At 56.2% G+C, this 20,892-nt stretch overlaps 1 protein-coding gene across 4 annotated transcripts in view; it reads left to right on the top strand.

Moving 5' to 3' along the window:
• Nucleotides 1-20,892, top strand: part of PI4KA (phosphatidylinositol 4-kinase alpha) — a 94,947-nt gene that overhangs the window by 61,564 nt on the left and 12,491 nt on the right. For all 4 annotated transcript variants that reach the window (XM_060028499.1, XM_060028497.1, XM_060028498.2 and 1 more), the window contains 17 exons: nucleotides 1,049-1,157; nucleotides 1,485-1,621; nucleotides 1,795-1,928; nucleotides 4,194-4,276; nucleotides 7,813-7,883; nucleotides 7,959-8,083; nucleotides 9,138-9,219; nucleotides 9,372-9,455; nucleotides 9,552-9,641; nucleotides 10,131-10,250; nucleotides 11,871-11,963; nucleotides 12,398-12,554; nucleotides 12,783-12,910; nucleotides 17,919-18,077; nucleotides 18,339-18,490; nucleotides 19,675-19,782; nucleotides 19,952-20,079. In XM_060028499.1, coding sequence (XP_059884482.1) covers nucleotides 1,049-1,157; nucleotides 1,485-1,621; nucleotides 1,795-1,928; nucleotides 4,194-4,276; nucleotides 7,813-7,883; nucleotides 7,959-8,083; nucleotides 9,138-9,219; nucleotides 9,372-9,455; nucleotides 9,552-9,641; nucleotides 10,131-10,250; nucleotides 11,871-11,963; nucleotides 12,398-12,554; nucleotides 12,783-12,910; nucleotides 17,919-18,077; nucleotides 18,339-18,490; nucleotides 19,675-19,782; nucleotides 19,952-20,079 — 1,960 coding nt within the window. The remainder of the gene's footprint in view (nucleotides 1-1,048; nucleotides 1,158-1,484; nucleotides 1,622-1,794; nucleotides 1,929-4,193; nucleotides 4,277-7,812; nucleotides 7,884-7,958; nucleotides 8,084-9,137; nucleotides 9,220-9,371; nucleotides 9,456-9,551; nucleotides 9,642-10,130; nucleotides 10,251-11,870; nucleotides 11,964-12,397; nucleotides 12,555-12,782; nucleotides 12,911-17,918; nucleotides 18,078-18,338; nucleotides 18,491-19,674; nucleotides 19,783-19,951; nucleotides 20,080-20,892) is intronic.

Here is a 20,892-nt window from a genome sequence, read left to right as displayed (position 1 = left end):
GTGACGTGCCTGCTAGGCAAGGTGTCCCCACCCTCCTGTGAGCTGTCCCTCCGTGGACAGTGGAGGGGAGGGTGCAGGTAGAGACTCAGAGCACAAGGAGACCCTGGCCCGGACCTGTCTGCCATCTGCAGGACATGCAGCCCCGCTTTGCTGTCTGTTGTGGGATAGCCAGGGCCGTACTGTGGTGCTTCCCATGCTCACATCCACTCAGGTGTTTGCAGGGGGCCGTGGCACCGTGATCATTTCTATTTTTAGTTTGTGGTGGTTTTTTGGGGGGTTTTTTTGGTCACGCTGCACTATTTACAGGATCTTAGTTCCCTGACCAGGAATCGAACCTGGGCCCTGGCAGGAGGCAAACCCTGGCCAGCACCTAGCCCATACTTGGCACTCATAGATCATAAGCATTTGGACCGCTGAGCACCCCTCGCTGCAGGTTGGTTAGCGCTGTGTGGGGGCTCGACCTCTGCTGGGGACTCTGGAGGGTCCACCTGTCCACCAGGTGTTGTGCACACGTAACCGTTTTCCATACCCAAGGCGCCTTCCCCTGCCACACACTGGGTGGGACACCATGGGGACAGGGACGCAGGGACTCCAGCCTCACCCCTGCCCCCGAGCACTCTGCTTTTACCTGCCTCACACCCTGCGGTTCTGCCCAAGGTCACTGCCCCGCCCGCCATGGTTCCGGCCCTTGGGCCTGGTGCTCCTGTGGCCAGGCGGCTGCTCCCTGTTTCCTGCCCGTCTGTGAACACCAAGCGCCCCATCCCTGGGTCCCCAGGAACTCTGGGATGCTGCTTGCCTGCCTCCCGACGAGGCCAAAGGGCTTTTCCCTCCCAGTGCAGAGCCCGCCCCGCATACAAGAGGCTCAGGAGCATTTCTGGGCGAGCTCTCTGAGGGCTGCTGGTTACTGTGCCCTGTGCCTTCTCCTGCCCAGTCTGACTGACCTGTTCTCTGAGAAGAAGCCTGGAGAATGGATCTCGAGCTTACGCCTGTAGGTGTCAGGTTCATATGCAGGTAACCACCTTCTCTCCCTCTCTCCTCGGCCCATCAGCTCACCCGGCGGTTGCTGCCCATCAAAGAAGCGAAGCCACGGTTGCAGAAGCTCTTCCGGGATTTCTGGCTCTATTCTGTGCTGATGGGATTTGCCGTGGAGGGGTCAGGTAGGGGACGTTTGCTGCCCCAGGGAGGACAGTGCAGAGTAAGGACCAAGATACGAAAGGGCCCGACTAATGGTGCCTGTGCCCACGCACAAGACAGGCCCAGTGCGGCTGCCGCCTCCTCAGGGAACACTTCCCGAAGTCGTTTAGGGTTCTGGGAACACCACATACCTTAGGGAAACCTGCTCCCATTAGGAAACACACTCGTTTCTATGCCACATTTTTGGGACAGTGGCTCAACCAGAGGACCCACGACTCCAGAAGCTCAGCGTGGGCCCCGCCAGAGCTCTTCTCGATCCAGGAGGCACCTCAGCCCATGCTCTCTTGCAGGACTCTGGCCAGAAGAGTGGTACGAGGGCGTCTGTGAAATAGCCACCAAGTCCCCCCTGCTCACCTTTCCCAGCAAAGAGCCCCTGCGGTCTGTCCTTCAGTACAACTCAGCCATGAAGAACGACACAGTCACCCCCGTAAGGATGCCTGCCTGCCAAAGACGGGTGGTACCGGGCAGGGTTTCGGGAAGCCCTCTGGGACAGTGAGGGCCAGTCTTGCATGTCTGGTTCACGGGCACGGCCCCGGGGTTTGCATCTGGGGGAGCAGCCACGCCCTCCCGTGCCCAAGCAGTCCTGGCATTTGTCCCTAGGCCGAGCTGAGCGAGCTCCGTAGCACCATCATCAACCTGCTGGACCCGGCCCCCGAGGTGTCCGCCCTCATCAACAAGCTGGACTTCGCCATGTCCACCTACCTTCTGTCCGTTTACCGGCTGGAATACATGAGGTACGTGAGCTTCGCCACCCGTACCCCCGATTGAGCTGGTCTTACGCTTGTGTTCCTTCCAGGCTTGGGCTTTTCTCAGTTCCTCCTAACAAGTAAGCTGTCTTAGAAAAACCACCCCCAACCCCTTCTGCTCTTCTCCTGTGCTTGTCCTTCCTGATCACTGGATGCCACGTGTAGTAACACACCAGGGGTCTGACGCTGGTGCCACCTCCCCAAGGGAACAGGTTCTGAGCTGTCACCAGAGCTGCCACAAACTCAGTGCACTTGATGGGTTGGAGCCTCTGCCGGGAACCAGCCCTCTCTGAGACGCTCTAGGGCACCCCCCAGGCTGGTTCCAGGACCACATTGGAGTACAGACAGCAAACGGGAAGTGGGGGGCTGCTCCAAACAGTCCTCTGGGGCACCTGACACTCAGGACGCCTCTGCAACCACAGGGAGCTGACAGCTAGAAGCACTAACATGGATGGAGCACCGGCCCCACAGGCGCTGCACGAGCTCCATGCGCTGACAGGCCCCCCCAGCAAGCCCACAAGGTGGGCACTGTACACCCTACTTCACAGGAGGGAACCAGGGCCCAGGCGCTCAAAGAAGCTGCCCAAGGTCACGGTCCCTGATTTGGCCTGAGACCGACATCGTCTCCAGGGCAGTGCCTGCTGCCTCCCTGTAAAGGGAGACTGGAAGCAGCAGCAGGACGTCCAGAGCCCAGCCGCCCACCCTGTGGACCCGCTGTGGGGGGCTGCAGGAGGACATTTGTTTAGGTAACAAGACAGGTGCAGTTAGATACAGAATAAGGTCTTTCTCAAACCACTTAAAACAGAAAGTATTGATTCTTAAAGCGAGGGATGTTTGGACAACGCCACTATTTTATTTAACCTTTATTTGGTGCCGCGAGACCCTCCGGTAGATTGGATCTTGCTTGGAAGCTTGACATATAAACCAGATGGAAGCTGTTTTGGGTGAGTGGGAGTGAGTCCTCCCACCCTCAGTCCTCTCCTCCCGGCAGTCCCAGAGTCCCCGCAGCCAAGGGAGCTTTGAATTTTCTTTTTTCATTACACATTTTTTTTCAGTTGTATAAGTAATAGGAGAACATTATACAAAACCGTGGAAATAGTTGAGGGAAGAAACCCACTCTGCTCACTAGCACCATCCGTAGTGGTTAGTATCATTCCTTCTGGTCTTTTTTTTTTACAAAGAATATATTTTCACAGAAAAACCAAGCCAAACCGAAACAGCAAAAGCCTGGGTCTAATCCTGGCACGTGTAGCTCCAGGAGAGGCCTCTGGGCCCGCTCGGCCTCCAGCACCTGCCGGCAGGGCTGTGGGCTGTGTCCACTCCCCGGTGTGCCCCACGGTGACCCAGGGCTCTCGGGCAGGCTCTCTAGTTGGCGGGTGGTTCTGAGAGCCCAGCACTTGCCCGAAGCTGCCTGCCAGGTCCCCTGGACTCCTGTCAGCACCGAGAGGCAGCCCTGAAGCCTTTAGTCCAGAGCCTGGCTTAGATCCCAGCCACCAGTTATCAGGAGAGCTTTCAGACAACAGCACACATTCTCGCCATGTGCACGAGGGCACTGGAGAGTGTCTGCGCTTGAGCCCCCGGCGCCCGTGGAGCCTTAATCTGAGAGGGTGGGTGCGGACGTCATCCACGCGCACTGCTGAGCTCGCGCCTGGCCGTCTCAGTGGAGCCCCAGATGCCAAGCGCCCTGCACCGGGGCCCTGGTTCAAGCACATGCCTTCCTTTCCTTTCTCTTCCTTTTTTCCTCAAGGGTAGGGATATTGTTTTACTTGTAAAAATGTCCGTGGTGCGTAAAACAGAATAGAGAAGAAAAGCATTGGATGGTAGAAAAGATGCTAAGGAGGAGAAATGCACGTCTCCGTTTGCTGGCCCTGAGTCCAGAGAGGCCCCCTGTTGCCGTCCCTTAGCTTTCCCTTCTAGAAATCAGCCACGTGCTCATGCGTGTATCCCACCCGCACACAGCGGGATGTGGGATCATACCTGTTCACACCTGTCCCGCTGCACCTTGCCCTTTCCTCCCAGCCGGAAGTCTCGAATATTCTGTAGCAGCACAGAGAGCTGCCTCTCATTTTGGTGGCTGCCTGATGCGCCGTTGGCTGATGGACATGCAGCCGGTGCCATTAGGACCTTGTGCATGTGACCCTTAAAACCCCTGGCTCGCAGGGGGCGGCTGCCCTCACAGTCTCATCCACCCGGGCAGCATTCCATCTGCTGGGGGATCAGAGCTTCAGACTCACTCTGAGCTGTTCCCTGTAGGGTCCTGCGCTCGACAGATCCTGACCGCTTCCAGGTAATGTTCTGCTACTTTGAGGATAAAGCTATTCAGAAAGACAAGTCTGGTAAGTTGACTCCTGCGGGCTTCTCGTAATGAACTGAGATTTAATAGTGTAAAAAAGAATACTGCATCCTGTTTTCTGTCTGTGTCAAGAAAATAGTTTCATGAGGCTATGTACTACATTGGAAAGATCAGTATAAAACATTTGACTCTAAAACATATACATCTTTCTGGCTCTGCCTCTGCTGCCAGGGGCCCGAGAGTAGAAGCACTGATGCTCAGATGTGCTCCAGCCCCCAGGTTTCAGTCCCAGACACCGTCCTCTGCTGAGGGACCCTGGGCTCCTCGGACGGTCTGGATGGACCTGGGGCATCTTGTGGCCAGGGAGCAGTAGTGCTTCTCAGGCGTCTGAGGCAGGCTGAGAGGACTGAGAATCAGGCTGCAGGGGCTCCCAACTAACAGATTATCAGAATTCGAGCATGGATACAGTATTTCTATTATCTTGCTTAAAAGAAAGGCAAATATACTAGGACGTATATATCCAAATACATTAGGAGATTACATATATATTATGTATGATTATATATACGATATCATGATTTTGTTTCTCCCACTAAAGTGTTCGTGAAGTAGGGACGTGTAGTTGTTTTTCTCATGCAATCAAGAAAGAGGGAGCAGCAAGAAAGAGCCACATGGTCCAGGGAGAGGCGGGGCACATGTGTAAGGTCACACCTTGTCTCAGAGTGACCAGGTAGGAAGGGCGCCCAACAGGTGATGGGCAGAGACGTCCCACGAGCAGCCTGTTAGAGGCACTCGTTAGTGGAGAGCAGAGAGCTCGCTGGGGGGCATCCCTCTTCTTGCCATGGGGGCTCCACACCTCAGCAGGCCTGCTGCCCACAAGGAGACCCCACTCGCTACCACACGTTTCCAGCATGCCAGGACCTGTGGGCCACATCTGATTTAAGACTGCATCCTTCTTTTCCGGGAAAGTTTCAGGATACAAAAGTCTGTGTGAAACATGAGGACTGACAAGTCCCAGGATGCAGTGTCCTCAGACCCTGGGCTCACAGGGCCTTGGCGTGACCAGTCCCAACAGGACGATACTCCCAGGGAGACAGAAACAGAATTAACCTCTCTAGGGTATCAAAATGTGCCCATCACCAAAACCCTACTGAGGTGAACCTAAGATAAGAATAGGAATTAAAACATGAAGAGATATTAAAATTGAGGCAGCAAAGAAAAAAATTAAATGCATAGTACTGGCACTGTTTACCAGTTTTAGTATAAGGACACGATAAATTGTAGCATCATTGTGTTGGTCTATGTGCTGATTTATAAGGTATTTAAAAATTGAAGAGACTGAAATATTAGACCTGTGCTTTAATTAAATGCTTAGAAGAATATGATGGAGTTTATAAATGTGTTTAAATATTTGATGAAATTTAGTATGCTCAATCCACAAATTTTTTAATGTATCTCATGTAATAATGCATTTATTCAGTAAATGGTATTAGCAATCATTTCAAGTATTCTCAGAATAAAAGTTTTTAAGAAACTAAACTAGTTCCTAAAATGTTAGGAAGAAATTATTCATGAAGTTATGTTATAGAATCTTTTTAAACAAATATTGTTTTTATTGATTGATTGCAAAAAGAATTAGCTTTTCAGATTCAATGAACAGTGTTTTACTATTCTTAAAGTCATTTTTTTGAATCATGCTTTCTGAAATTTCCTGGAGTCAATGGACACATACCTGCATATATTCCCCAGTCTGAACATATTCAATGGATTTACTCTTTTTTACACATTCTTCTAATTTACTCTCCAAGTGCCCTTGGATGGATGATTTTTTTTTTTTTTTTTTACAAGCATCCTTGATTTGCTAGATCCACAAGGTTTGGTTGATTAACAGTGTGGGAAAATGTTTTGAGGAATGCTGAGTAATGATTCTAAGGTTAATAAATTTGGCACTGATACAGTTAGTGGTGAGGAGTCTTAGGACTTCCCTGGTGGCACAGTGGATAGGACTCCGAGCTCCCAGGGGGGAGGGGTTCGATGCAGGGGGCCCAGGTTCGACCCCTGGTCAGGGAACTAGATCCTGCATGCATGCCGCAACTAAGAGTTTGCATGGCGCAACTAAGGAGCCTGCCTGCTGCAACTAAGGAGCCTGTGAGCCACAACTAAGGAGCCCAACTGCTGCAACTAAGACCCGGCGCAACCAAATAAATAAATAAAAATGAATAAATTAAAAAAAAAAAAAGTAGTGAGGAGTCCTTCCCACGCCAGCACCATCAGCACACTGACGACTTGAGCAGCTTGTTCTTGCTAATGGAGAACTAATTCCCAGGTGTCTCGGGTACCATTTTTTTCTTCTGTTGAAAAATCAGTCCTTGGAGAAATCTTTTGAGAAATCACCTCAGGGACTGTGAGGTGCTGCTCCATGTGACCCTGCACAGCAGTCCAGAGGTTGGTTTGACTCCTGTGGGGCTGACGAGGAAGGACAGTGGGGGGCCCGGAAGCCCCCTCCGCTGGCAGCACAGGGATGGCCACCAACCGTCCTAGCTACACAAGGTGTGTCGTGGAGGAAACGTTGGTGTTTTCTCGCAGTTCTCTCGCCAACACTGTGGTTCTCCCGCTGTTGTTTTTAAAACTCTGCCCCACCCCATCAGCACTGACCACACCCAGTGCCCAGATCTTGGTGTCAGAACACTGTTCTCCAGTAGAAGGAACCCGGGCTCCGTGGAGGAATGGTGACTCTAGGGAGAGCTGGGGCAGGGAGAGTATAGGCTGAGCCCAGGGCACCTTGCAGGGCCAGAAAGTAAGGTCATGCCGAAACGAGGAGAAAGAGAGAAGGAGAAGGTGGGGAGGTGTGTTGCAGGGCCCAGGAGCCAACCAGAGGGAGCAGCCACACAAATGATGAGCATTCGTGAGTCCCTACTGACTAGACGGTTGAATAAATAAAACACGGGGAGGGACACGCCTTCAGGTGGAATTCCAGTTGCTAAAAGGAGAAAGAATGCGGAAGATAGAAAATGTCGACAAGAACCAGAGGGACAGCTGCCGCAGAACACACTGATAGATGGTTTCCAGGAGAAGTGGAGGGCTCTGCGCAGCTTGACGTGTACAGGTTCTCGGGAGCCGCTGCCCCCCACTCCCTGCCCCAGAGTGAGGGCTGGACCTGGGGACTCGCATCTGAGGGTAGAGGGAGCATTCAGGGCCAGCCCACCAGTGACGGGGGCACCGACTTCACCCTACTCCCATAAGATGCGACCAGGAGGGCATTTCATCTAAAATCCCACGAGCTTGGTCCAGGCATGAGCGATCATCACACACACCTTGATTGAGGGACACCCTACAAGATGCCTGTGCCCTTCAGAAGTGGGGAGGACAGAAAGACTGGAAAGCCTAAGGAATCAGCACAGACTACTGGGCTCAGAGCCGTGCTGAGCGGATGCCAAGGGGTGCCCTGGACTGGGTCCCGGGACAGAAAGGGGGCCATGGGGGAAATGCAAGTAAAGCTGAGAGTTTGGGGGACAGTGTTGTATCAGCGACAGATGAGATGGTGGTCCCCTCTGCTGATGCCCTGCCCTCCTGTTGCAGGGATGATGCAGTGCGTGATCGCCGTTGCCGACAAGGTGTTTGATGCCTTCCTGAACATGATGGCAGATAAAGTAAGCCTTGTTGGAGCGCCAGTGCACGCCTGCCAGGGCCGTGCGGGGCCTGCAACCTGTCTCTTCTGAATCCAGGCCAAGACCAAGGAGAACGAGGAGGAGCTGGAGCGCCATGCGCAGTTCTTGCTGGTGAACTTCAACCACATCCACAAGCGCATCCGGAGAGTGGCCGACAAGTACCTGTCCGGGCTGGTGGACAAGTGAGCTCGGTTTCCTTCTGGTGCTGTGCGTGTGTTCACGTGTGTGCACATGTGTGTGGATGTTTGTGTGCACACGTCTAGATTTGGGATGCAGGGAAGGGTCGACCTTGCATCATCAGTACAGAGAAAAGTGGACTCAGAGTCACAGCTCTCAAAGGGCGGGGCAGCCCCCACAGGATGTTGGCAAGTGAGGAGTCAGTGGTCTAACCCTCCCCTGTTCAGAGTGGTCGGTGCTACTTAGAGCACATCTCCTGACCGGGTGTCGTGTCCCTGTTCTTGGGATCCCACCCTCCCTGCTGCAGAGCTCTGGGCTCACTCTGGGATGCTCACAGCCATCCTAAGTGCCGTCTCCCCGCCCAGGGCCCGGCCAGAGGACCTGGTGGAATTAGTTTCTCCCAGGCCCTCGGGAGGAGGGGAGCTCACTCTGAGCTGGTTCCACCCTGGGCTTTCCTTGCTGTATTGAGAGGCACGGCAGGCTCGTGGAACAGGTCCTCCCAGGTGAGGGCCCTCATGGTGGGCTGGGCCAGCCTCAGTGCACTGCCATGCCAAGCCTGCCTGCAGCTCCCGCAGGCATCCCCGGAGCCTGCAGCAGACACCATGTGCCCATCCAGGTAGGGCCGGAGGGCGTGTCTGAGCCAGGCCACGGAGCCTGCAGCCTGCTTCCCTTGGCCCAGGGCCACCTGCTTTGAGCAGCGGGGGGGTTTCAGTGGTAAACACTGCAGTGCTACACAAGCCACAGTTGTGGAACTGCGGAAACGGCAGGCCAGCTATAAGTTACATGCGAATTTTCTATTGTGTGGAGGGTCGGCACCCCCAGCCCCCCATTGTTCGAGGGTCACCTGTCCTGCCATGTTCCACGTGAGGGTACAGGGGCCTTGGTTGAAAACAGGGAGGATCCCTGTGGGAAGCAGGGAGTGGTCTGGCCAGCGCATAACCAAGATGATGGGGCCCGGGGGGGGGCCGGGGCTGGGCAGCAGGAGGGGTGAGGGGCCTTAAGGAGCACAGCTCCTTGGACAGGTGGCTTCTGGGCCCTGAGAGGTGGCTCTGGGTGCAGATTCCCCCACTTGCTCTGGAGCGGGACGGTGCTGAAGACCATGCTGGACATCCTGCAGACCCTGTCGCTGTCACTGAACGCCGTGAGTACCCCGCCCACCCTTCTGAGCCTAGCTCATGCCACAAGCCGTGAATGGGGGGTTGGGGGGCTCCCATCACAGATGGGAGGGGTGGGGGAAGGGAGGGAGGTGCTGCGCAGGGACCTGCTTTGGAAGAGGGACCTGTGTTCTTTCAGGATATTCACAAGGACCAGCCTTACTACGACATTCCGGACGCCCCCTATCGCATTACCGTTCCCGACACCTGCGAAGCACGAGAGGTGGGCCGGGGGTTCGAACTTCAACACAAGGCTCTGGGGGACATGGTCCAGCCCTGTGTTCACTAAGCTCTGACAGCCCGGCGCACCCTCTTCCAGAGCATCGTCAAGGACTTCGCTGCGCGCTGTGCGATGATCCTGCAGGAGGCCATGAAGTGGGCGCCCACAGTCACCAAGTCTCACCTACAGGTACTTTCTTGAAATCATCAAAAAGCATCCTGGGGAGTTCCTTCCAACCTTGCAGAGAGCTGTAGCCAGACAGCGTGCTGGAAATACCGACAGCACTGGTGTGAACTAGCAGACCAGGAACACTGGTCCGGGCCCAGGGTAATGGGACACCCTGTGGGGTGAGCATGCTGGTCAGGGGCCAGGAGGGCAGGTGCGGTGGGACTGGGGGGCAGGCCCAGGGGAGCCGACCGCTTATGGTAGGCAGGACTAGGGGTGCATGCAGGCTGGGCGAGAGTGGCATGGCCAGAAGCCTGGCAGGCCAGCAGGAACAGTGGCTGGCTCTGGCTCTGGCTCTGGTCCCAAGGGAGTGGCAGCCCGAGCGGAGCCATCTCTTCAGTGGATCAGGGCGGGCGAAGCCAGCCTTAGAGCCAGGGTTCCCTCCCCCACCTCACACGTGCTGCACAAGGCTTGCTTTTACCTTTAAAATAACACGGCGCTTCCCCGTCTCAGGAATACCTGAACAAACACCAGAACTGGGTGTCGGGGCTGTCGCAGCACACGGGGCTGGCCATGGCCACCGAGAGCATCCTTCAGTTTGCCAGCTACAACAAGCAGAACACCACCCTTGGGGTACGTGTGCCTCTGGGGAGCGGGGTCTCCAGCCGTGGGAGCCCTGCCCCCATATGGGGAGCTTGCGGTGTCTGTGGCAGACCCCAGGCTCGGGGGAGCTGCTCACCGTGTTTCTGACGGAGCTCTAAGGTTGATCCTTTATCAGGATCAGGTCCACGACGGACGAAGTGTCCTGCTGGACACGGTCAGCACGTTTTATGGTCACGCTGGCCTGGCCATCCATTGGACCGAGCTGCACCCCACGTCCTTGGCTTCGTCTCATTCTGCTCGAGGTTCATTTAGGGGCAGCACGTGCGCTGAGGGGTTCCCTCTGAACCAGATCAGAGATTTGCCTCAAAGCTGGTGGTTGGCAGCAGTGGCCTGTCCGGCAGTGGTGCGATTTGGCGTCTCCCAACCCTGGGGCCCAGTGCAGGGCCTCTGCGGTCCGTGGGAGCCCAGGTGGCCACGTGCACCTCTATGCTGCCCGCTCTGGGGTCAGGGGAGGCCAGGCGCCCAGGTGGGAAGGGAGCCGCCCCTTAGGCAGGCTGAGGATGCGGGCAGAGGCCAGCAGGGCTCGGTCCTGGTCCAAGGTGATGTTGCCTAAAAGATTTCGGGATTTTTCCACAGAAAAGTAGATTTAGGTTAGGTTTTTCCCTTTCCTGTTGCTCAGGAGGGAAGGACCCTTTTTATCTTGTGTTTTGATCGCTTGTTGTTGGGAGACCCCCGCCCTAGAGCCCCTGCCCTGCAGAAGGTGCAGCCTGTGGCCTGGCTGACCTCTCCGCCCAGAGGGGAGTGGGCTGGGGGCTGATTTGGGCACAGGAGCGGGGTCAGAGAGATGCAAGGGAGGGTCTGGCAGCTCTCAGTCCCTCAGGACTGTGCTCAGCCTGGCGAGAGGACCCCGTGTCCCCACTTCCTGGGGAGCAGGCCGAGGTCAGGGACAGTGAGTGGCAGAGCCAGTTTCCCACACATGCCTGCTCCAGGCCACTGTCTTCAAAAAATGTAATGCACTCTCAGGTCACCTTTTTAAAAATGAACCAGCTTAAAATTTTTATGAGAAAACTGTGTATTTTTTGTTTGTGGTCCAGTTTTACTGTTTATATCTTTTCCCCTGACCTTCTTTCCCCCCACCCCTACCACCCCAAAATAAAAAGTTGCCCAAAACCGCAGCATCTGAGGGTTGGTTGTCTCCAGTAGTGTCCGTGTATGACGACTGGCTGTGCTGGTGTGTAGGGAACAGAGCTGAAGGGACAGTGTGAGGTGGCCCTGGAGACACTGGGCGGGTCCAGCTGGAGGAGGGGCCTGGAGGGGTGGGCAGACTGGAGAGGCGAGGCCAAGGCAGGGGAAGTGGGGGCCGTGTGAGCCGAGGTCCCTTCCAAGTGTGGGCAGCCACACCAGTGGGGATGAAGTAGCTGGTCATGGAGCAAAGCTGTAGTCCCAGCTTCCTTCCGGAGATGTTTCAGAGTAAAATGTTTAAAACTCTGTTTTCCATGCGACCTGGCAGACCCCAGAGCGTGTTTAGAGGTGTTTCATTTTATTCACTTGCTATTGCTGGAGATTTTAATAACCCGGGTCTGAGCATGACAGCCTCACTGCACTGGGCTTTGGCCACGAGGGTGTGCAGTCACTGTCCCGTCTCTGCAGGCGACTCAGCTCACGGAGCGGCCAGCCTGCGTGAAGAAGGACTACTCCAACTTCATGGCATCCCTCAACCTGCGCAACCGCTACGCAGGCGAGGTAGCCGCCCGCCGGGTCGGGGCCCTCTAGCGTCCTCTCCTTCCTGGTGGGGGTGGGAGGTCTGTCTTGGGGGGAAGGTTTGGTTCTTGGAAGGAGTGGGAGCTCCTCTCTAGTCAAGTCTTGTGAATAAGAGAGCAACACCTTTCTTGGGAAAAAAAAGTAATGTCCAACTCAAGAAGCACGTGGCTGATCTTGTTCAGCCCACGTGCAGGCAGCTCTGCTGTAGCTCAGTGTTGGATTCAGACATCAGGGCCGAGTCCCCGCCCTCGGGGACTGTCCAGAATGGTGGGAGCAGCACTTGTTTCTAGAGGAGGAGTTCCGGGGCACCATGCGCGGTGGCGGCAGCACCCAGACGAGCCTGTCACTCCGCGTGGGCAACGAAGCCCCGTGGTCCGGGTGACCAGGCCACATGTGCCTCCGCTGACCTTCCACAGGTGTATGGGATGATCCGCTTCTCAGACGCCACAGGCCAGACGTCTGACCTGAACAAAATGATGGTCCAGGAGCTGAAGGCAGCATTGGGCACGGGTGACCCTCAGCACTACACAGAGGCCATGTTCAAGCTGACGGCCATGCTCATCAGCAGCAAAGGTACCGCCCAGGCCCGGGCCACCTTGCTGTCCCAGGGAGCGAGTCCTGGCCACGCAGAGAGCCTGCGCTCCCCCGGGAGATCCCTGCGGCGTCACGCACAGGACTGGGGTGGGTGGGGCTGTAATTAAAAGGCCAGCGCTGTTCCGGCCGGTGCCAATTGTCCTGCTGACCCAGGGAGGATGTGGGGCGACCTGTCGGGGCCTCTGAACAGCATGCATTTGGTTCCAGACTGTGACCCGCAGCTCCTCCATCACCTGTGCTGGGGTCCCCTCCAGATGTTCAACGAGCACGGCATGGAGACGGCCCTGGCCTGCTGGGAGTGGCTGCTGGCTGGCAAGAATGGAGTGGAAGTGCCGGTAAGACGCCGGCTGCAGGCGGCTGCGGGGTGAGAGGTGGAGAGACAGTCCTGGCCCCTTGGATGACAAGCGTGGAGACCCCGGGAAAGCCCCTCACCCTACAGGGCCTCGTATGTAAGCAAGACTGTGATATTAAAGCCTGCCCACAGGACTGTCACTGGGACCAGAGGGAGTGTGTTAAAGGACCCAGTGGTGCTTGAAGCTGTTATTTTTCTAAAGCTCGGCAGGGGGAGCCATTTCTCCACAAGTAGACACTTGTGTTTATCCACAGTGACCTGCGTCCTACCTGCCGACTCTGGGACAGCAGCCCTCCTGCTGGAGGGGGCCCACGGGGAGGGTCTACACACCCTTTCAGCTGATGGGATGAACAACCTAAGAACAGATTTATTTTTCAAAGATCCCATTAATTTTCACAGTAATGGGATTTGACATGTTTTTTCTGAGTTTCTTAAGATAATGAGATAAGTGGTCAGAAGGAGTGTTCTGTGTTTTTTGCCCCTGAGGGTCAGCTGGATAATTTCCAAGGATGGAACTGGAGTGTTCCAGGCGTGGAGGTGGCCGGCCGTAGTCGTACCTCCTCACGGAGTTTGTGTCCAGCTCACGGTGGCGGGCGTCTGTGGAGGGGCCAAGTCGGTTGTGTGGGGAGCAGAGACACTGGCCCCTGCCCCTCAGGAGGGAAGTCGGTTGGGTCTGGGCTCTCGCCTAGCTGGCTGTGCTGTCTTCAGGGTTCCAGGGCAGGTCCCTGCCTGTGTGTCGAGGGTGATGGCAAGGGGTCTGCGCAGAGTCTTTGTGAGGATGAGCCGACCTGGCCCACCTCACGGCAGCTGTTGTCACTGCAGGGCAGGGGCTCTTCAGTCACAGCTACGTCCCGCTCCGTCAGGACCCGTGCGTGTATTGTCTTCATCTGTGTTCACTGCTGTGTGTGATACACGCCTTGTAACAGTGCTGTCTGTGTTGTCAAATGCTTTTCCTAAGCCTTATGGGTGTATCCAGACCGTTTCCCCGTCCTCACTTACCTGTGTAAGCCTGGGTCTGTAGTTCTCCTCAGCGCTTCCTGGGCTGCAGGTGGAGGGAGTGAACTTGCAGCCTAGTTCACCTTCATCTCGTGCTTTGGCTGTTCTTCCTGGGTCTGTGATCCTAAGTTGCCTTTGGCATGTTACACACATCTATCATCTGTTGGCTTGCATTGTTCCTGGGGAGAAATCCACAAATTATCATCCTTTCTCAGTATGTGCTATTGTTTGTTTGTTTTTCCTTTTAGCTATTCTTAGGGTTTTTTTATCTTTGATTTTTAATAGTTTGACTCTGTTGTGCTTGGGTGTGGTTTTCTGTATATTTTATGTTGGGATTCCTTGAACTTCCTAAATCTAGAGATGTCAGGTTTTTCATCAGACTTGGAAAGTTTCAGGCCAGTATTTCATTAAATATATTTTTTACCTGGTTCGCCCCTTCTCACTTGGGTTCCAGGGATGCCTGTGGTGCAGATGTTGTGACGATGGCAGTGTCCGAGGGTCGTCAGCATTCTCTTGGGTTGTTTTCATTCTTTCTCTCGCTTTGGTCCATTTTCATTGGCCTCCTTCCAGTTCCCTAGTACTTCCTCCTGCCTTATTCATTCTGTTGTTAAACCTTTTTTTTTTTTTTTTTTTTTTTTGCGGTATGTGGGCCTCTCACTGTTGTGGCCTCTCCCGTTGCAGAGCACAGGCTCCGGACACGCAGGCTCAGCGGCCATGGCTCACGGGCCCAGCCGCTTTGCGGCATGTGGGATCTTCCCGGACCAGGGCACGAACCCGTGTCCCCTGCATCGGCAGGCGGACTCTCAACCACTGTGCCAGCAGGGAAGCCCGTTAAACCATTTTTAATGTATTTTATTTCAGATATCATAATCCTCAGATCTGGTATTTCAGTTTCTTTTTTATACTTTGTATTTCTTTTTTATACTTTGTATTTTTTTCCCGAGAATTTCTGTATCTTCACCTTTTCTTTCTATCTTTTCTGGTAAATCTCTAAACATATTTATGATAATTATTTGAAAATCCTTATCTGGTCGGTTAGTTCTAGCATCAGGGTCATCTGTGTTCAAGTTTGTGACTGTGGACCTGACACTGTGTTTAGAAAAACAGTGGAGACTGAGGGGCCCTGCTGCTTTAGCTTCTCCTTGTGCCTGGTGGCTGAAGTGAAGGCCGCACCCCCGAGGGGCTCATCTTGGCAAGAAGGGTGGGTTCTTCCTGCTTTACATCACACCTTCACATCTTCCTTTTTTTTTTTTTTTTCTCTAGTTGCGGTGAGCAGGGGCTACTCTTCGTTGAAGTGCGCGGGCTTCTCATTGCAGTGGCTTTTCTTGTTGTGGAGCATAGGCTCTAGGCACGCGGGTTTCAGTAGTTGTGGCATGCAGGCTCAGTAGTTGTGGCTCACAGGCTCTAAAGCACAGGCTCAGTAGTTGTGGCACACAGGCTTAGTTGCTCCGCAGTATGTGGGATGTTCCCAGACCAGGGATCAAACCTGTGTCCCCTGCATTGGCAGGTAGATTCTTAACCACTGAGCCACCAGGGAAGTCCCCAAGGAGGGGTTTTTATGCCAAGCAAATTGCTACGTCATTTGGGGTCTGTCAGACTCCAGTCTGTCCCCTCCCTCTGCCATCATCAGTAGCTTGGCTGGCTTGAGGTTTCGGCCTTGGCAGGTCCGTCCACCACTTGTGCCAGACCTAGTGCTGGCCCCGGGCTGTTGGGCTCATCCTTCCCAGGGAAATGTGATCTCTTTCTGGAAAGCAGCTCTTGGCAGCTCTTCACCTGCCCTCCTCAACAGCCCGACAGCTATGTGTGGGTTTGGTGTCACCAAGCTCTTGCTGTTGGCTCAGGGCTGAAGGCTGTCTGTCTCCCTGCTCCTGGCCTCTGCAACGATCTGCTGTCCAGGCCCAGCTATGCTCCACACTCCGAAGTGGGGGCCGTTCCCCTATATTTCTATGTCTTTAGTATCATTGCACCCTGGTTTTTCATTTTTTTTATTATCTGCCAATGTTTGCTGGTTATGGAGCAGTTGGAAGGTATGAGCACAAAGAAGGAAACAAAAATCGTTCGTAGCCCCAACTCAGAGGCGGGTGCTGCTGGAGTCTTTTGCATTTGTGGGGAGAAAAAGCCCGAGCAATCTTATTGGTCTCATATAGCACAAGGGTCTGGGCCTTCGTTCCACTGAGACAGGAAAGAATTCTGGTCCCCTGGTTCTGTAACCCGTAGCAAGAGCACAGGCCCAGACTGGCCCCCACCGTCCGGCAGTCTGTAAACGCCCAGACAAAATCCTCATGGCCCTCTCTGCCCCCCGACACTCCACGGCGAGCCTTAGTGAATCCTGTCAGGTCTACCTTTTATCTTTAAAGCATCTTCAGAATCCGACCACCTCCCAGCAGCCCGGCCCAGCCCCTGTCTCTCCCCTGCACTTGGAGACAACCCAGCCCCTGCTTTCCCCCCAGACCCCTCCACCTTCTCTACACAGAGGAACCAGGAAAATGGATCAGATCAGGACCCTCCCACGCCCGGACCTGTCCATGCTGCTTGTGCTCACGCAGAGCAGAGGTGGACGGTGTCTGACCAGCAAGGCCCCTCTGCCCCCTGTTGCCGCCACAGGCACCCTGCAATCCCTGCTGTCCCGGCCCCGGTGGGCTCCTGCTTTAGACTGCGGGTGCCACTCCCTCCCCGGCAGCGCTGTCCTCAAACAGGTTTTCTCCAGGGCTGGTCTGAGCTGTGTCCTCCACCTGGGGTCTCCCCAGCCGCCCTGCCTGAAATGCCGCCACGCCGTCCCCGCTTCCCTTCACGGCTGTTTGCCCCCAGCGGAGAGCGCCGTGCAGTCTGTAGGCTGCTTCTACTCAGCCTGGACCTGAGTTGTGTTTGTTCACACTCATGCCCCGAGCCTGGAAGGCAGGCCCTGGCCAAGGTGGTGACCAGGACGGGGGTACAAATGGTGGGCAGGCAACCTGGTGGGCTGCTCCCTTACCCTCCACCCTGCAACACGTTTGGCTGCAGGGGCGACCGCCGGGAGTCCATCCTTGTGTCGTGGATGGGCTTCTGTCTGCGCTGGACTCTGTCCTCACCTCATGGCCTCCAGATGGCTTCTGTGCCTGCAGGCAGGGAGGAGGGCAGAGGCGAGCATCACCTCCCTGCCTTCTTCCTCAGGGCTGCCCCGACTCCCACTGCTCACTCCTGCTAACGAGTGGGCGAGGGGACCTGAGACTGGCTGCCTGGCGCCCTGAGCAGCCATGGAATGGGAGGAGGGATGGGGTCCCCGTGTCCCCGCAGGGGCTCTGGATGCCCTGGAAGGAGCCGCTGGCTGTTGTCAGGCCACAGAGGCTGCTCCCCTGCGAACCCCTCACCCAGGCTGGTGGGGTCACAGGCTCCACGCGGCCCCCACAGTTCTTCCCTGAGCCTGGTTAGCGGCATAAAGGTGTCGTGTGGGGTCCATGGGGGTGGAGAGGAGGAACTGGGTTCTGGAGCCCGCCACGCCCCTGCCACTGCCAGCCCAGAGGCCCTGAGCAGGCGGCCTCCCCTGCGTGGTTTCCAGGCAGTGCTGTCTGCCTGTGGTGCAGTCACAGGTGGGCTGCACCACAAAGCAGGACACCTCCTGGCTATGGTCCAGGAGGGGCTTCTGGTGAAAAAAGGCTGGAAAGTGGGATCATGGGAAGATCTTAGTGATTTTTTTTTTCATACCTTCCTCGGTTTTCTAAATTTTGTTCAGTGAGCATATATTCCTTTTATGATTAAAAAAACAAAACAGGGGGCTTCCCTGGTGGCGCAGTGGTAGAGAGTCCGCCTGCCGATGCAGGGGACACGGGTTCGTGACCCGGTCCGGGAGGAGGCTGGGCCCGTGAGCCATGGCCGCTGAGCCTGCGCGTCCGGAGCCTGTGCTCTGCAACGGGAGAGGCCACAACAGTGAGAGGCCCACGTACCGCAAAAAAAACCCCAAAAAACCAGCAAGCCTTTTTCTGCGCCCCACGGAGGGGCTAACACCTGCATTCTTGCAGTTCATGCGGGAGATGGCGGGGGCCTGGCAGATGACAGTGGAGCAGAAGTTCGGCCTGTTTTCTGCGGAGATAAAGGAAGCAGACCCCTTGGCTGCGTCGGAAGCCAGTCAGCCCAAACCCTGTGCCCCCGAGGTGACCCCTCACTGCATCTGGATCGATGTACGTGCCCCCGTCTCCCCTGTGCTCCACCCACTCTTCCCCGGGGTCGGGACTCCAGGTTGAAGACTGCCCCACCTCGGGGGTAGCTGGCCCATCTCGCTCCCCACGCCCCGCCGGTCTCGTCCCTTTGCCCCGCAGACCCCACCTGCCCTCCTGTGGGCCTGAGCCCCTCCTTGGCAGGCAGTGGTGGCTCGAGGGTGGGCGGCCACCTGGCCCTGCCAGCAACATGGCCCCACCAGCAGCGTATCCCTTTCCGTCCAGTTCCTGGTGCAGCGGTTCGAGATTGCCAAGTACTGCAGCTCTGACCAGGTGGAGATCTTCTCCAGCCTACTGCAGCGGTCCATGTCTCTGAGCATTGGGGGCACTGCGGGGAGCATGAACCGGCATGTGGCGGCCATCGGGCCCCGCTTCAAGTAAGAGCTCACCTCAGGGCCTGCTCCCCCGGGTTTCCTGTGGTTGGTCACTTGTTCACCAGAAACTGACCGAGTCCCCAGTACATGCAGGGCCCCTGGGAAAGGCATCCGCACATGATGGCCGAGGCCACCATGCCCTCTCGGGGCTGAGGACATGGGGCAGCGTGCTGTCCACAGCAGGGAAGTGTGCAGGAGGTGCTTCATGTGGGGACCCGGCCAGCCAAACACTGGGGGTGAGCAGCAGCAAAAGGATTCTGGTGACACACTGGAGAGGGAAAAACGGCCAGCTGTGTGGCAGAGCCTGGTGTGACAGCTCAGGCCCATTACCCTCTGAGGCCGATTGTGCCAATTGCACACCAAGCCCTGTGCAAAACCAGCAACACCGGGGGAGGGCACACACCCCAATAGGCAGCATGTGGCCCAGTGGGCCTCAAACCAGGTGTGGTGGTCAGGGGCGCTGTGTACACAGCAGGAGGGCCTGGCCTGGCATGGGGAGGGCGCTTGACTGGGCCTGCAGATACGTGGGGGGTCAGATGGAAGGAGGGTGAGGGGCCCCTGCAGGTGGGCACCACTCCCTCTACCTGTTCCCCTACCTGAGCTCTTGACTCATGTTCCTGAAGCCCACTGGGCACGCCCTCGGGCCGTGCTTCTCAAACCAGTACCCAAGGGCTAGTTTTCTTTTTCCCTAATTTTCAGTCTGTTGTGGACCTATACTTTTACAAATTGCAACGAGAATGGGTTAGTAGGAGAGGATCCATGCTGGACCGTCCCAGCCATGGGAAGTGGCCATGGAGACGAGCAGGAGGGCTGCCCATTCCTGACCAGCGCGTCTGCAGATGCCTGCAGGGCAGCCCTGATCTTGCAGAATCCAAGCAGATTGTTCTTAGAACCTGAGTTCTACCTTCGTAGTCCCCGTAGGTGATGGTACCTCAGGGAGTGGTTTGCAGTTTGTGGGACCAAAGCTTCTGGCCGAGGGGCAGAGTCACACACACGTCGTTTTCCCCCCAACAAAAGTGAAGGTTTAAAAATCCTTTTGTAAGGCATCAGGGTACAGTAATCCGAGACAGGTGACCACCTGCCCGATCCACAGCCCTGGCGGGAGGGCTCTGCCGCCTGCAGGTGGGCCCTGAGCTCAGGGAGAGGTTTGCAGGAGGCGCCACTCGCTGACCGGGGCCCTCTTGCAGGCTGCTGACCCTCGGCCTGACCCTCCTGCACGCGGACGTGCTTCCCAATGCGACCATCCGCAACGTGCTCCGCGAGAAGATCTACTCCACTGCCTTCGACTACTTCAGGTGCTGCCCCCACCCCACCCCCAGCCCCCAGGCCTGGGTCACTCGGCCTGCTGGGTGCCGACCCCCGGCTTAGTGGCCCGACTTCTCATTAGGAGGCTGCGCGCCCCACCTTGCCGCGCTTCCTAACTCCTAGACCCTGGCACTCACCCTCGTCCCTGGCTGTTTGCAGTTGTCCCCCAAAGTTCCCTACGCAGGGAGAGAAGAGGCTGCGTGAGGACATAAGCATAATGATTAAGTTCTGGACCGCCATGTTCTCAGATAAGAAGTACCTGACCGCCAGCCAGCTCGTTCCCCCAGGTGAGCCCCAGCCTCAGCTGTGCTGCATGGTCACCAGAGGCCCATGCCTGCCCGGTCACCTCTTCTCTGGCCGCTGCTGGGGAGCGGGAAGGAGGGCAGGGTCTCCAAGCAGACAGGCAGACACCCCCCGGTATAACTTCCCAGCGCGGGGCCGTTCTCAGGGGCCCCCTGCATGCCCGACAGTCTGTATTGGACTACAGCCTATGTGCTGGGAGGGATAGGGCACGGTCCATTGTCACCTGGTGGGGCCAGTCTTACCGGCAGGTGACTCCAACATGGGGGGTCGTGGGAACGTCCCCTGATTCCAGGCACTTGCCCTGCAGCAGTTGGGGACCAGGGGCAGTTTTCTGGAAGAGGTGACGTGTGAGCTGCATCTTGGAGCATGGAGGGTGGACGGGGTCAGGGAAAGGCGCTGAAGTGGGAGCCAGCAGCCGCCCCACAGGAGGAAGCCCTGCTCTTGTTTCTCTGAAGCATGTAGCTGGTCACGCGCCCAGGCTGGGGGAGGCGCGTGTCTCTGCAGGCAGACCCACATGGACAGCCTGGCCGCCACGAAAGGGAAAAGCAGGCACAGTGATTGTAAGCAGCTCTTGGCTCCACTCAGAGCAGGGCAGGCAGCCCTGCCATCTGTCCCCACGGGTCCCCGAGTCATCGCCATGTAGGAGGACACTGGGAGGTCAGTGCCATAATTGATCAAGGCGGCTCCTCGATTTGCTTTGCTTTGGGCTCAGGGGAACATAACACACTTTAGAAAACTTCCATCTGCAGTGGTTCATGAGGAACTTTGCAGACGCCTGGTTCGTCCAGGGAAGCCGT

The sequence above is a fragment of the Delphinus delphis genome, chromosome 13 (genome assembly GCF_949987515.2).
Source record: "Delphinus delphis chromosome 13, mDelDel1.2, whole genome shotgun sequence".
Classification (NCBI taxonomy): Eukaryota; Metazoa; Chordata; class Mammalia; order Artiodactyla; family Delphinidae; genus Delphinus; species Delphinus delphis.
The sequence above is the reverse complement of the archived record's forward strand: the minus strand, read 5'-3'. Positions and strand labels throughout refer to the sequence as shown.